This window comes from Geospiza fortis, unplaced genomic scaffold (genome assembly GCF_000277835.1).
Source record: "Geospiza fortis unplaced genomic scaffold, GeoFor_1.0 scaffold240, whole genome shotgun sequence".
NCBI lineage: Eukaryota > Metazoa > Chordata > Aves > Passeriformes > Thraupidae > Geospiza > Geospiza fortis.
Genome location: NW_005054379.1, coordinates 298,176 through 311,697, shown reverse-complemented (window position 1 = coordinate 311,697; position 13,522 = coordinate 298,176). Strand labels below are relative to the sequence as shown.

Below are 13,522 nucleotides of genomic sequence, written 5' to 3'. Positions count from 1 at the left end.
ACTGTCCTGCAAATCTTTGTATTTTAGTTATTCCTTGAGGTCCTTTTACGTTGTTGCACTCCAAAAGACTGAACACTTTAGCCATATCATTTATAAATTTAATTAATCCCCAGAGTTTCTCCCCTCACCAACCCACTCAACATACAGTTTTAACACCAAGGTGTAACAGTAATTGAATGGTAAAAATTTTAACGCTGATGAGCATTACAGTGTGGGAACTACAAACATTTTGTGTAGCTGTATTTATGGAAAATTGTGTGAGAAAACAATTGGCAATCAATTAGTTACTGAGTAGTTTTTTGCTCAGAAGATATAGATCCATTTGCTCAGAAGATATAGACCATGAGCTTCTTATTTTTAAGACAGCTTTCTGGCTCTCTAAACCAGATATTTGGAAATAACAACAAATGACCGATTTTCGTTATAAATCTGGACTTTTGCACCCCTTTTGGCTTCTGTTTTCTGTTTCTCCTATGTAATTTCTACCATCTACCCGATGTTCATACCACTTATGCGTGATTAAATACCTGCTATTATTCAGTAATAAAATATGAAAAAGATTGGCTTAAAAATAATTCACTTCTCGTGTTCGAGTATTTAATGGCTCTGCATGCAGCATTACTTAGTTGAGTGGTGCTATTTATTTCAACTTTGTTCGTTGCTTTCAATTTTTGTGTATGTGTCTGCATAAATAAATATGGATACACACAGCACAATCACGCAGGTCAGATACCAGGACTTTTTGTAGATATGCATTATTTAAGCACATACACACAGAGTTAAAAATCGCCAAATCGTTTATTTCATTCTTGATAACAACACTTAAAGTACAAAAAAAAAAATAAGCTCATCTGTACTTTGTACCTTCTTTGCATAATTTATGATCTATTTTTAGAAGTGGGAGCGTAGCACGGACGGCGAATCATTTTCCTCTCGGAAAAAAGAAAAAAAAAAAAGTTGTTCCTAGCCCTTTGAGGGACAAATGGAAAATGGAGAGAGAGCCCCATCACAGAGCGTGTTTGGAGCAGGGCGGGTGGGACAAGTCGGACCCAATGGTGCTGGTGCCTCCCTTTCCAACTCAGAATAGCCTGTAATTCTGAGAAGGAGCTTTTCGTTTTCTGTCCCGACCCTCCAGGCGGGCGGGAGCCCAGTTCAACCTCTCGAGCTGGAGCCGGAGGAGTGTTTGGCAGAGCTCGGCTGGCGCTGCGGCAGCGCATCCATTCACACATCATCCACCCCAGCCGCTGGGCTCGCTGTCCCGGTCCCTGCCGCCGGCCCTCCCGCCCGCAGGCTGCCCATCCCGTGGGAAGGAGGGCAGAGCTCCGGGAAGTCCCCTCCGAAACATGGCAGGGGGAGTGGCATTCACACCGGGATGCCCACGGGGTTTTCACCAGCCTCTCCCCATTCGGGAAAGCTGTGCCAAAAGAGTGTAACCCTCCCAGCCTCAGAGCTGCCAAAGCCCAAAACTTCCTGAAGAAGATGGAAAGTTCAAGGCATGGAGATATGTATGTTGATTTCAGAGGTGATGAAAATGTGGTTCATTCTTTGGACAAGGAGCCAACAGTGCTGCGAGCTGCAAAAAACCACACCTCAATTGCATGCAGAAGGCAGTATCTGAATAATTTGACAAGATATTTTTAAATTGTGGTGTTCTCTGTCAAACTTTAATAAAATACCTTCAGGTGTAATGGCGCTTAGAAAAACAGAGTTTGCTATTACACACTACAAAAAATTACTCTTTTAGAACATGACTCCCAAGCTTTAAAGCAGGAAACATCCCCTCCAAATTCACCCAGGTTTTTGTGTCTAAGGGTTCACAGGCTTTAAACTCCATGTTCAAAGTTTTTGAAAGCTTCAGGGAAAACAGGAAAAATAAAAACTGTTTTAGAAAAGGAAGTCATTATCCCACCTAGCCTGGAACAAAGGTGTGGAAATAACATTAACTTAACTGCCTACTTACACAGAAAATAAGCCTCATGTACTTTAAATCTCAGCAAGAAAATAGAAATGCTCAGAGCCCTCACAGAAGAAAGTGAGGATTTGAAGATGGAAAAAGCAAGCCAAAGTACCAAGTGCTGGAGAAGGAACCTCTGAAGATATTTGTGTCTTTTAAGTGCCCCGGTGGGGCAATAACTCCCAGGGAAGAGATGATACACATAGTTGTTCTGTTTTTATTATTTTTAAATCAGATTTCAACCAATCCTTAACCAACACTCACTGAAGTAATTAAACATTTCTTCGTGTTGTTTTTTTTTTTTTTTTTGTCTCAAACTCACAGGAAAAAGAGGCAGAAGTAGTTCAAAAGTTTAAAAAACAGAAGACAGAAAAGTCTTTGTGGAAATGTCCCCAGAGGACCAATATTTCCACATTCCTGTCTCTTATTAGGTATTTGTAAGCATCTTTATGCTTTTGGTAGAAACACTTGCAAACAAAATGTGAAACTGGACTTTGTGGAAAAAGTCGAAGAAGGCGTAGTGAAAGGGGAGGCGGTCCTTAGGTGTTGAAAACTAAGAATTTTGTAACTAAAGGCGTCAGGCTGCCTCCCAGAAAGGTACACAGATGACTGCCACTGGATCTGGCATTACTCTTGTTATTGAGTGTTAGTTCAGGATTGACAGTGGGCTCTGAGAAGCCCTGTTTACACTTACAGCTTCAGGCAAATAAGGACCAAGGGGACAAAACACCTAGGGTTTAGCTAGACCATCAGCAGAGGTCACGATATTAGATATACCCTCCTTCCTACAACTGAACTAGGTAGCTTTTGCTGCCATTGATGTAACAAAAAAAAAAAACAAACCAACCAATCACTACAAACAACAAACGAAAAACCTTTCTAGCAGGAGGAAACCTGCAACCCTGCCTGCTTACCCCGCCTGCGCGAACTGCCGTACAAACTACCGTGCCATGCCCGTTTGCCCGCTCCGGGTCGCCGCTTCCCTGCTGCCCTCCTTTAATCACCCCGCCGCTCGCCGGAGGAAAAAAACCCCGCCCTGAGCCCGGGTGGCTAACAAGAACCAGTCACTCCTTTCAGGAAGCAACCTCCCTCACGATTTCTAAAGAGAAACATTCTTACTTGAGGAGTTGCGCAGCGATCTAGAATATGAGAGTTTTACCTCCCAGGTGGGGAAAGTGCCAGCATCGGCAACTTTTTCTCTCCATGGTGCTGGCTGTTGACAGGTAAGAAAACAGGCATGCTGAGCCCTGGGGGAAAGGTATCCAGAACAGGGGAGAGGAGACACAGGTCCAGCTCAAGAAAGAGGTGCCTGGGGAAAGTAGAGGGAAAACATGGCTGCCTGTGCCTGAAAGGATGCACCATGGACATATATCCCTATCCCACTCCATGTAGCCTGGGCCAATGGTTTTGACTGGCTTCTTAACACTCATCCTTGCAGAAATCCAGCGCATTGGCTGATGAGCAGTGGCACTTAAAAGCAGACAGCAGACCCTGCTTGGTGGTGTGGGTGAGAGGGCGCTCCTTGCCTATGCAGAACAAGCACTTGAACATTGCTGGCTTTATGGGGTTTTTTGTTTGGTTTTTTTTTTTGTTTTGGGTTTTTTGGGGTTCTTTTTGGTTGTTGTTTTTCGTGGTTTTTTGTTGTTGTTGTTGTTTTTTACATCTGTTTTCTCTTTAGATGGTGAGCAGCCTAAGGGCTAGAGAAGAAAACGAGAGTGAACCCAAGGTACCAGTAACAACATGGAGCAGAGAACTTGTACTAAACTGATCCAAGGACAGAGATTATTTCACTGTCCTCACGTGCAATTAAGGGGAAAGAAACTCCTACCACCACCATTCTCCCACTAGCTTATCTTGCTGGTTGGCCCTTGACGCAGATGCAGAAGAATGATTTTAATGTTTGACTATGTTATGAAAACACAAAAAATGTATTTCAGAACCTTCTTATGCAGTTGATAAAAGCACATACAAAAGTTGCTTCCTATAAAGCACTAACTATTAAGGTTCTAAGGTCAAATTAAAAGATTTCAGATTAAATGTCTTCCTTCTTGTGCTGGAGGAACCACATTGTAGGAAACCAAACAACAGGACAGCATGTGTCCTCTAGAATATGTTTCACTTACAAGAAGCACTATTCTTAGTTCCAGCTGGGTCTAATCTATGACATCCTGATGTTCAAATTGAAAACATACTTTCAAGTATGCTTAAACACAGGCCTTAACACCACAAATGTTAAGCTGGTGGAGAAATCGACAATCATCTAAATAAACAATGGCAAACTTCTGCAAAAGTGCTATCAAGTGTTAATTTCAATTCTTTTGCACTGTCCTGCTTCAGCCAACACTGCAATGACAGCGGGGAGAAGAAGCTGTCGTTAAACCAGTTAAGTCAGAATTTCCGTCTTAGAAGGCTGATCCCGCCCAGTACTGAGCACCTCCTGAATTAATTTCTCCTCTTACTGATACTCAGCTGGTTTCAATAGACAAAATACTCTCTTGCTGGTTCATTCTGGGAACACCAACTGCTCATAGATCTGTTTTGAATACTAATACAAAAACTCAATTCTGATGTCATATGCCACCTATGCAAATTCTCCAAATGCTTTCGATATTAGCATGAAAGAGTTTTAAGTCTTAGATAAGTGAGAATGAGATATGAGTGGGTATTTTAGCAAGATAGATCAATGTTAGGCCACAAAGAATGCTTTAGAGAAAACAAAAAATGAGAAAATGAGTAAATCTAATGGCCTGCCTCCTGGTCTAATTTGTGCCGAATTTGAATCCACAGTATTGCATTGTCAGCAGTACATTACACTGCTAATATACACACTGGAGGATGCTCTGAGCAAAAGAAAGGGAGATGTTATCCAAAATAAAAGGACTTCAAAAGCCATGGATAACTTTGCTAAGCAAAATACAACATCCAAACAATCAGTGAAGAGTGGGGTAGGAGATAACAGCAAGTCCACACTTGGAGAGGAAGTGCTCATGATACAAGTAAGTGTGGGCTTGGAATATAGATAGGGAGCTGAATCCTACCGAGTCCAAATAGAGAAGTATCTTCACTCAAAGCAGGAGTTCTGTTGCCTGGGACACCTGTGCCAAGATGAAGCAGAACTCCCAAAGAACATCACTGAAGAGACAGTTGGACAAAAGCTCCTGTGAGTGGGTGTATGTCTTCTCTTGCATGTCATTTGTGTGTTGAACTTACCCTGCTGTGACATTTCTGCCTGTGGTCTGTGTAGATCTGGATGCTTAATAAAGTTTCAATCTCTGCCTTTGGATGCCAGCTGAAAATCCAGTAAGAAATCAGTTGGCTATTTATGGCGTTTCCTGGTCCTTGCTTAATATTGGCATGCCTCTTGCTTTGTGTATCTGTGCTATTTGCAAGCACTCACGTCCACTCAGTCTCCCCTCTATGTATGTGGGAAAGAAAATTAGGCTTTGAGCATTTATTTCTAACATACCCACTGCTTCCCAGCTGCATTTCCCTATTCCCCCAAAGCATATCCTGCAGAGAAGCATGTGAGACTGATCTGTTCTTCAGCAGTTCCTGCAAGGTCTGGGGGTGTTCTCTTCAATTCAAAGTTGAGACAGCATTCAGGCCATACAAATCAGTAAGTTTAGGACAATTCTGCTGGAGAAGGAGAAGCAGACCTGGAAAACTTTCAGTAAAATTCCACCAGCTAATACTTTATTAAGCTTTCCATGGTTCTAATCCATGTAATTTATGCACAGAGAAGTTACTTCATTTGCTTCAGTGCTCACTATTTATGTACCTGTCCTTAAGTGAATGATGTTTAGAGAAGGTTTTAAAGTGGTCTGTGAAAGGAGACAGGTTTCCTACTGAAAGCTTTGTTAATTTTTCTAGGAGACAGCATTTGTTGTAAGACATGTTAGTGTAAAACCAGAAGTGTCTTAACAACCCAAACCCATGAAGTCTCTGTAAGATGAGCAATATCAGTCAAGCTTGGGAGGCCACACGTTGGAACCTGGAATGTTTGAAAACTAGGTAACAGCCACAGTTTACCAGCCTATATCCTGATAAGCTATTTACCAGCCAAGATGCAATTTTCTAAGAGCCTCAAAATGATACTTGCTAACACTGATTCTGATGTTATGATATAGGAGCAACATCAATACTCTGCACCAGAAGGCAGCACTCCAAATCCTTCACAGCAAAAGGACTGAAAAAAAAAAAAAAAAAAAAAAAAAGAAAAAAGAAGAAAGTAATGGAGAGACACAAACTAAAGTGCGGCAACTTTTATCAGTGAAGCCCTCTGCCAATCACTGTCTCGTTCTTGTGAAACCAGACACAATCTGAGACCAAGACAGGGCCGTGATTCTTTGTTAGAATGTTTACTTGGTTTTAGTAATGCAATACATACAATTTGTATCTTTTTTCTATCATACCTGCAGTTCTGCCTACAATAAATAAATTTCTTAAGACTGTTTAGAAAGACCATTAAAATCACTTATATTTGGTCCTTTCTTTACATAATTAAACATTATCCTATGCTTTTCTTGCCAATTACCATCTCTGTCTGTAGTCCTATGGATAAATTACTTGCAGCACATTTCAGACTATAAAACGTACACTGAACTTTGCAAAAAACACACTATACACTACCAGAGTTTTATAGACTTTATATACAAATTCTGCATGAGATACCGTTAGGTACCAAGCCTATGTTGACCAAGCAAGTAAATATGATGGAAAGGTCTCTTCCAGCCCAAACCATCAATGACATATTGCCCAATCCTCCCACCATCAGCAGGGACACCTTCCACTAGTCTTGGCCGAACTCTGTCTATCTGATTCTGAATACTTCTAAAGACATCCACAACTTCTCTGAGCAACTTGTTTCATTGTCTCAGCAGCCCCATCATAAAAACTATTTTTACATCCAATCTAAAAATATCCACTTAAAACTGTTGCCCCTTGTCCTGTCACTACAGGCTGCAGCGAAATGTCTCTCCCCTCTTCCTCATAAGCTCCCTCTATATTCTGAAAGGCCACCCTAAGATGTCCCTAGAGCCTTTTCCTCTCCAGTCTGAAAAACCCCAACTCTCCCAGCCTGTCCTCTTTGGAGAGGTGCTTCATCCCTCTGGTCATCTTTGTGGCGCTCTGCTGGACTTGCTCCAACACATCTTTCTTACAAAGTACCCCAAAACTGGATGCAATACTCCAGGTAGGGTCTCATGAGAGCAAAGGGCAAAGTCACCTCCCTCAATCTGCTCTTGATGCAGCCCAGGATGCAGCTGGACTTCTAAACTGTGAGTGTACATTGCTGGCCCATGTTCAATTTTTCATCCACTTGCACACCAAAGTCCATCTCCACTAGGCTGATCTCAACCACCTTCACCTTAACTCAAATGCAGCACCTTCTGCTTGGCCTTGTTGAACTTGGGCCCCACTCCTTGAGCTGTCAAGGTCCCTCTGGATCACATTCCTTCCTTCACTCACCACCCAGCTTGGTGCTTTTTTCTTCCACAAACTCAATCTCACTCTCTTACTTAATTGATGAAAATACTACACAGTGCTGGTCCCAGACCTCTGAGGGAAACCATCTGTTCCTGGTTTCCACTTGGACACTGAGCTATTGACTGCGACTCTTTGGATGCAGCTATTCTTATCTATGTTCTCACCTAGCCTCACATATGAAGAATATGTAACAGAAATGCATAACAGAACCCACTACCTATGGACCTGCTCTGTGCCACTCTCCTGTGACACTAAGTACCCAGTATATAAACAAAAAAAAAATAGCATAACAATTACCATTATATGTCACTACCAAGTGCAAAAAGAGAAACCCAAGGGGATTGAAAATGAACACCCAGGAAAAAAAAAATCTCTTTAGAACACAAAGATCTGATCCATTTCACCAGAAGTGCCAATGGAAGGAAGATAAAATGGAAACCATTCTTAAGGCCACATATATGATTTGGCTTAGTGGAAGGTAATGAAATGTATGTTCCAACTGTAGCTCCTGCAATTCAAATTTTTAAAAAAACACCATGAATATAGAAAATTGGTTAAACTATTTTCCCCAGTACTTGAAAAGCACCTCTACTGGTTTTGCTAGAAAGAATACATCCAGATCTAAAGGATTTCACAGCAGGAGACTGGGTGTCTAACAGAAAAAGACAAGGAAGTTAAATTGTTGTGTACCTGCTTTCTTCTGTTTTCCTTTGGATTAGTATGGTTTTTTTTTACAGTACTATGAGGATCCTTACCATTTATGTTTCTGATCTTTTCCTTGCACTCTGATCCACTTCTGCCTCAGCAATCCCTGTTCAGGGACTTAGAACCTAAAGTTCTGAGCAGCAGAGTATTTTCTAAAAAGTGTCTTTCTGAAAGTGTTGTTTACAAGGTATCATCATCAACCTGTTTAATGAATGGCAAAAATAATTGTGATACATAATGACTAGAAGTAAATACCCCCCCCCCCCGCCCCCAGTTTCCACACATCTTGGAGAACTATATGTTTCATTTGTTTTATTTACTAGACAAGAAGTAGCAGGTTATTTTATTAAAATAAAACTGTATTAAAAAATTGAAATGCATACATTCAAACCACTCAAGCACATTCATCACTTAATACAGGAACTAAAATTGGAGATGTTCAATAAAGCAGAAAATGGGTGTGTTTGGGACACTGTCAGCAAAGTACGTTTTCTGTACAGTTCTACAAGTCATGTAGGTACATCTTCAGGCACAAATTTGGTTTAGGCATTACTTCGGTCTCCAACACTAACTCATTACACACCTGCTGCTGTGACAGAACCACCATAATTATTAAACCAGGTCTTCTAGCACATAAAACAAATATGCTGCTTAAAAAAAAATCACTGGAATAAAAAATACGGATAATGTATAAAAATAGTATAATTTTAATTTGAAATTGTTCAGTTTTTCTGTTATGTTTCTGAAGTGAATTGTAATCATGTGCCTTGTTGAAGGAAAAGATGGAGGTAGAAACGGCAACACAAATAGCCTGTGAATCTGCTTTTGTAGACCTTATTTTATGAAACTGCAACAACAATATTACTTAGACTTTCCTTCCTATCACCAGTTAAAAGGTACCACTGAATAGAGGATACTGATTTTTTTTCTCTGTCAGATACAGTTTGCCAGTAGAGCTATTTATAGTTGAAAATGTGCTCAAAATCTAATTTTAACCATCTTATATGTGATTAAACCAACAAAGATTTTAACAGCAGCCTTACACATGATTATTGGCCAATATTTAGTCCATTCTTTTAAGCTTGTAGCAATTTTTGAAGATATTATGACCTCTGAAAGCTCGAAAGTGATCCACTCTTCCTTGAAAGCACTGAAACTTCAAGGTTCATCCAGGTTGCTACTGCTTTGGCAGGATAACCGAACACTGCACCGTTGTCTGAAATACAAAGTCACAGGAGATAAGTGCTTCTTTTGCCAATGCAGAGAGAATTACTTTTCATTGTAAAGGTAGATTACGTAGCTTCCATTTGGGTACAAACATGTGTAAATCCTTTCATGTGCATAGTATCTCCAACTTTTTCCAACACCACAGAAGTCAGTATTATTACACGGAGGGCATACACACACAATGAGTTTTCATTAAAACTTTTACAAAGCTATGTGATAGGATTATTGGTATGGAGAAGAACAACCATATTGCAAACCCACTAATTTATGAACTCTGGGCTTACAGTCTGCAAAGGAAAAATTGTGCAGCATGCTTTCTGTGACTTTTACATGACTTTTATCAATTCTGAAGTACATCTATCAAGAACAGAAACCAGCCAGATGGCACTGACTGTGAGTGAATGAAATACTCAGGTTATGCAGGGACAGGCAACTTTGACATTAGCCACATTCAAGGGCAAGGTCTAAGAAACATTTTAATCTCAGCTTTTGTGAGAAGTTCTTGGCCTGCAAGTACCCCTGCATGTAGACCAATGCAACTACAGTTGAAGTGAAGCCTTGATGAATTTTCCTCTTCCGCTTTAGTCACCTGTGCCCATATACTGTGATCACACATGTACATTCACTGACCAGTATCACAGATGAGATATTTTTTGAGGAAGAAAATTACTCAAAGATATTTACAAGATTAGAGTTCTAAATACAGAACTTATGAATGTAAGTTTCAGTTTGAGATAGACTAGAAAAAATTACTGAAAAAATACTAAGCTTTATGCCCTTCAACTTGTTACCTGTCAAATCACATAAATGCCCAAGTGACTCCCTGATGAAGTGTATTGAAATACATCTGCAGTTACCTTACCAATCTATCCTAGAGTATTCACTTACCACAACTCTCAAAATAGAGCATTATTCCTTGTATCAGAGATCTGACAAATACATTTCTCACAAGCTAGTGCAGAAATTCAAGAAAAAGGCAGGTAGTACAAGCAGGTTTCCCCAGAGAGTAATGAAATTTACCTAAGGAGCACTCACAAAAGTTCTGACACCTTACCACAAGCTGATCTTCTTACAGACACACTGTAAAAAAAAATCAGTTCTAACAGGAAATTCCTTTCACCATTATAGTACAGATTCTCTCCTGACACTCATGGGGTTAACTTTTATTGTAATGTAATAAAGGTACAGAGCTCAATTCCCAGTTATGATGAGCTAAAATTCTTTTCAACAGGACAGTTTTTTTTTAACTCATACTTTTCTTAGCAAAGATTAAAAAAAAGTCTTGAAACATATGAAATTGTTTGCTGCCACCAATTCATTTACTTTATGGACAATGAGCCTGTGTTTTACATGATAAGTTTTTGTTATCAATGCTTTGGCTGCAGTACTTGCTGCCTTTGACATCTCTTCCAATTGTCAACTACAGACAAGCTCCCATTGTCCTGAAAGCATCTCTAACATACCTGCACTTCCATCTGGGTTCTCTCTTTGCAGCTTGTTTCTGCTGCCAATGCTTGATTGTTGCATTTTTGCCCTAGAGCTGTTTCCTGTTCAGTCAAAATCTTTCTGTGGATCAGAATGCTGCCCTTAAAGACCTGCCAACATTCTGGGGCTCCTTGACTCTTCAGAAAACAAGTATGCTCACCTGAACTCCAGCCCTGCTCACCTGAACCTGTACTGTTAATTGCATTACTTGCTCCTCATAGGATTTCGAATGCCACAATTTCATGAAGATTACAGCAACAACTGTCAGTAATTATCACCTCACTAAACAACTCTTCTCAATTAACAGCATATCCAGCTATATATCACCCATGACTGACCAGCCTACCCAGAAATTTCCTTGACACCAGAAATCACTTCGACTAGTGTCATCAAAAGCATCATCTGTGTTTCCTGACACTTGACATAAACAGCAGGTGGTCATACCCTGTTCTGAAAGAGTGAGGGCTTTAAATTGACACTGGAAACATATCTCTTTACAGCAAGAAAGCCATGAAACACTGCCCTAAATTAATCTTACACTTTCGAAATACACCTACACTCGCTGACATATCAAAGATTAAATGATACAGTAAAGAGAAGTGATGACAAGCAGCCTATCCTTTATCCAAAAAACAGCCCTTGGATATTTTGTTTCAACACCAAAGTCTCTCCTTGAAATTACAGTGAGATTCAGAGGAGATACCACTGGCATGTGTGTTGATCTGGGATTAATGCTTCCACACAAGGAGAGAGAGAAATAAAGGTGGGCAGAGACTTGACAGCACATTTTCTCCTGCCAGGTGAAGCTCCTCCTGTCAAAGCAGACACATTACAGATCTTGGAGAAGAAAAGCTGTGTCTGTGTAGAGCTTTACTGTTTCACAAGCTGCCCCAACACTAAACCAGACATTGGCCCATTTCATATGCACAGCTATGGCTTGGCTATATTCTGTCACTGAAAGGAGTGTACCAGCTGCAGTCTTACTCAGCTTGCTCCTTGTCTGTGTTCTTTAACACATTTCCACAGTGGTGCAAGACCTGCTGCCTTCAAGGTCTAGGAAAAAAGCTCCAAAACAGTTGAAATAGTCCATCATCTGGCCTTCAAAACTCGCGCTATAAAATATACTGAAGTACAATACAAGACAATAGATTTTAAAAACTCTTTATGGTTCAATTACATACTTGTACAGAGGCACATACACATCTCTTTCTCTTTGCTTCCCTGCAAAATTGCCTCTCTCATTTGTTAACACCAATCCTTACTCTGCTTTATCACCACTGAATTCCCCAAACAGGAACATTTGTAGCCTTTCCTGATGTTCCTATGTAAAATTAAAGGAAGCCTCCAAAGCCTTTGGAGCTTCAGAATTTCTCACTATTCCAGAGTTCTTGTTCTTTCAAGTCATTAATCCTTGTGGCTCCTACTTTCTTGACATAAAATTTCAATCCCCACTGCCTCTTTCCAGCTCTTCCAGAGCCTTCAGATCAACTCTCTTTCTCAGTACACTATCACTCAAACCTGTCTGCAAAGAACATAAACATCTAAGAATTGTAAGTGAAACTAATTTATTATTCATCATTGATATGAGGCAGTAGATATTTAAGAGAAAAAAAGTTAAGAAGCAACACTAGGACCAAGTGACCCTTCCTCTGGTGCATCACATTTTCTTCTTCCAGTACTTAGGGGACTGAGCTGGAAGAAGTACTTGACAATGAACTGAAAGAACAGCTGGTGTTCATTAAAGGGGAATATTGCAAATGTAGTGCCAGCTCTCTTTCACTCCCAATGAAGATTCAAGACAATCACGAAAAGGAACACAGGAGGACACTGCTCACTGAAGTATGCCTCCCAGAAACCAAGGCAGATTCATCAGTACTTAAGCAGCATAATATACTTGGAAACCATTTCCTTTCATGCCAGTATAAAAAAAAAAGTGCCTGAGGAATATCTAGCACATTTTATATTATTTGTTCAAACTCTTGAGTTTGCTGTATAGCTAGGCATCTGTATTAAAAAATGCAGTCCTATTCTCTGAAAATGTTTTCAGTGGATTAGAAGGAAGAATCAATAGTGATTTTGGTGCCTCCCTTATCCATCCAATGATACAACTTCCTAACGAATGCAAAAGGGAAAGGAAAATGTCAGTTATCTCTCTCATGTACAGAGGGAACATTAAAATAACTGTTTCAGATAACCAGGTGAGGAAGATTTATAAAGGTAATTCAGGCACTCCTAAAGAAAAGTATATTTTTCAAGAAAGAATTGGTAAAAGAGTAATTTTAAGAATTTGGGTTAGAATTCTACAAATCTGACCTGGTCATTAATGCTTAAGAAGTGGCTGAGGTGCATTTTACTGAATATGCCTTCCCTTCATGACATTGACTAAACTAGAGATGAGAATCACTGATATGACATATTGGGTTTGCGTGGCCTGGTTTTGGTAGCAAGGGTCTACAGGGTGGCATGGCAAAACAGACCCCTCCCTAAGGAAGATGGAAGATTTTTAGAGGTGACAAACTCTAAAACTAAAACCCCATGTTTCGTCTCTCTTTGCTGTTGGTGGGAAGGAAAGAAGGGCTGGAGGAGGGGAGGAAAGGTATTCTAAAGGTTTTAGTTCTCATCTACCTCTTTTAATTCTGTTAATAAATTTTTCTTTATACCTTTTAA

General features: G+C 40.1%; 1 protein-coding gene across 1 annotated transcript in view; it reads right to left on the bottom strand.

Annotated features, from left to right (window-relative positions):
* Positions 1–8,440: 8,440 nt before the first annotated feature.
* Positions 8,441–13,522, bottom strand: part of MTAP (methylthioadenosine phosphorylase) — a 31,300-nt gene continuing 26,218 nt past the window's right edge. The window contains exon 8 of the mRNA XM_014308648.2: positions 8,441–9,359. Coding sequence (XP_014164123.2) covers positions 9,321–9,359 — 39 coding nt within the window. The 3' untranslated portion in view covers positions 8,441–9,320. The remainder of the gene's footprint in view (positions 9,360–13,522) is intronic.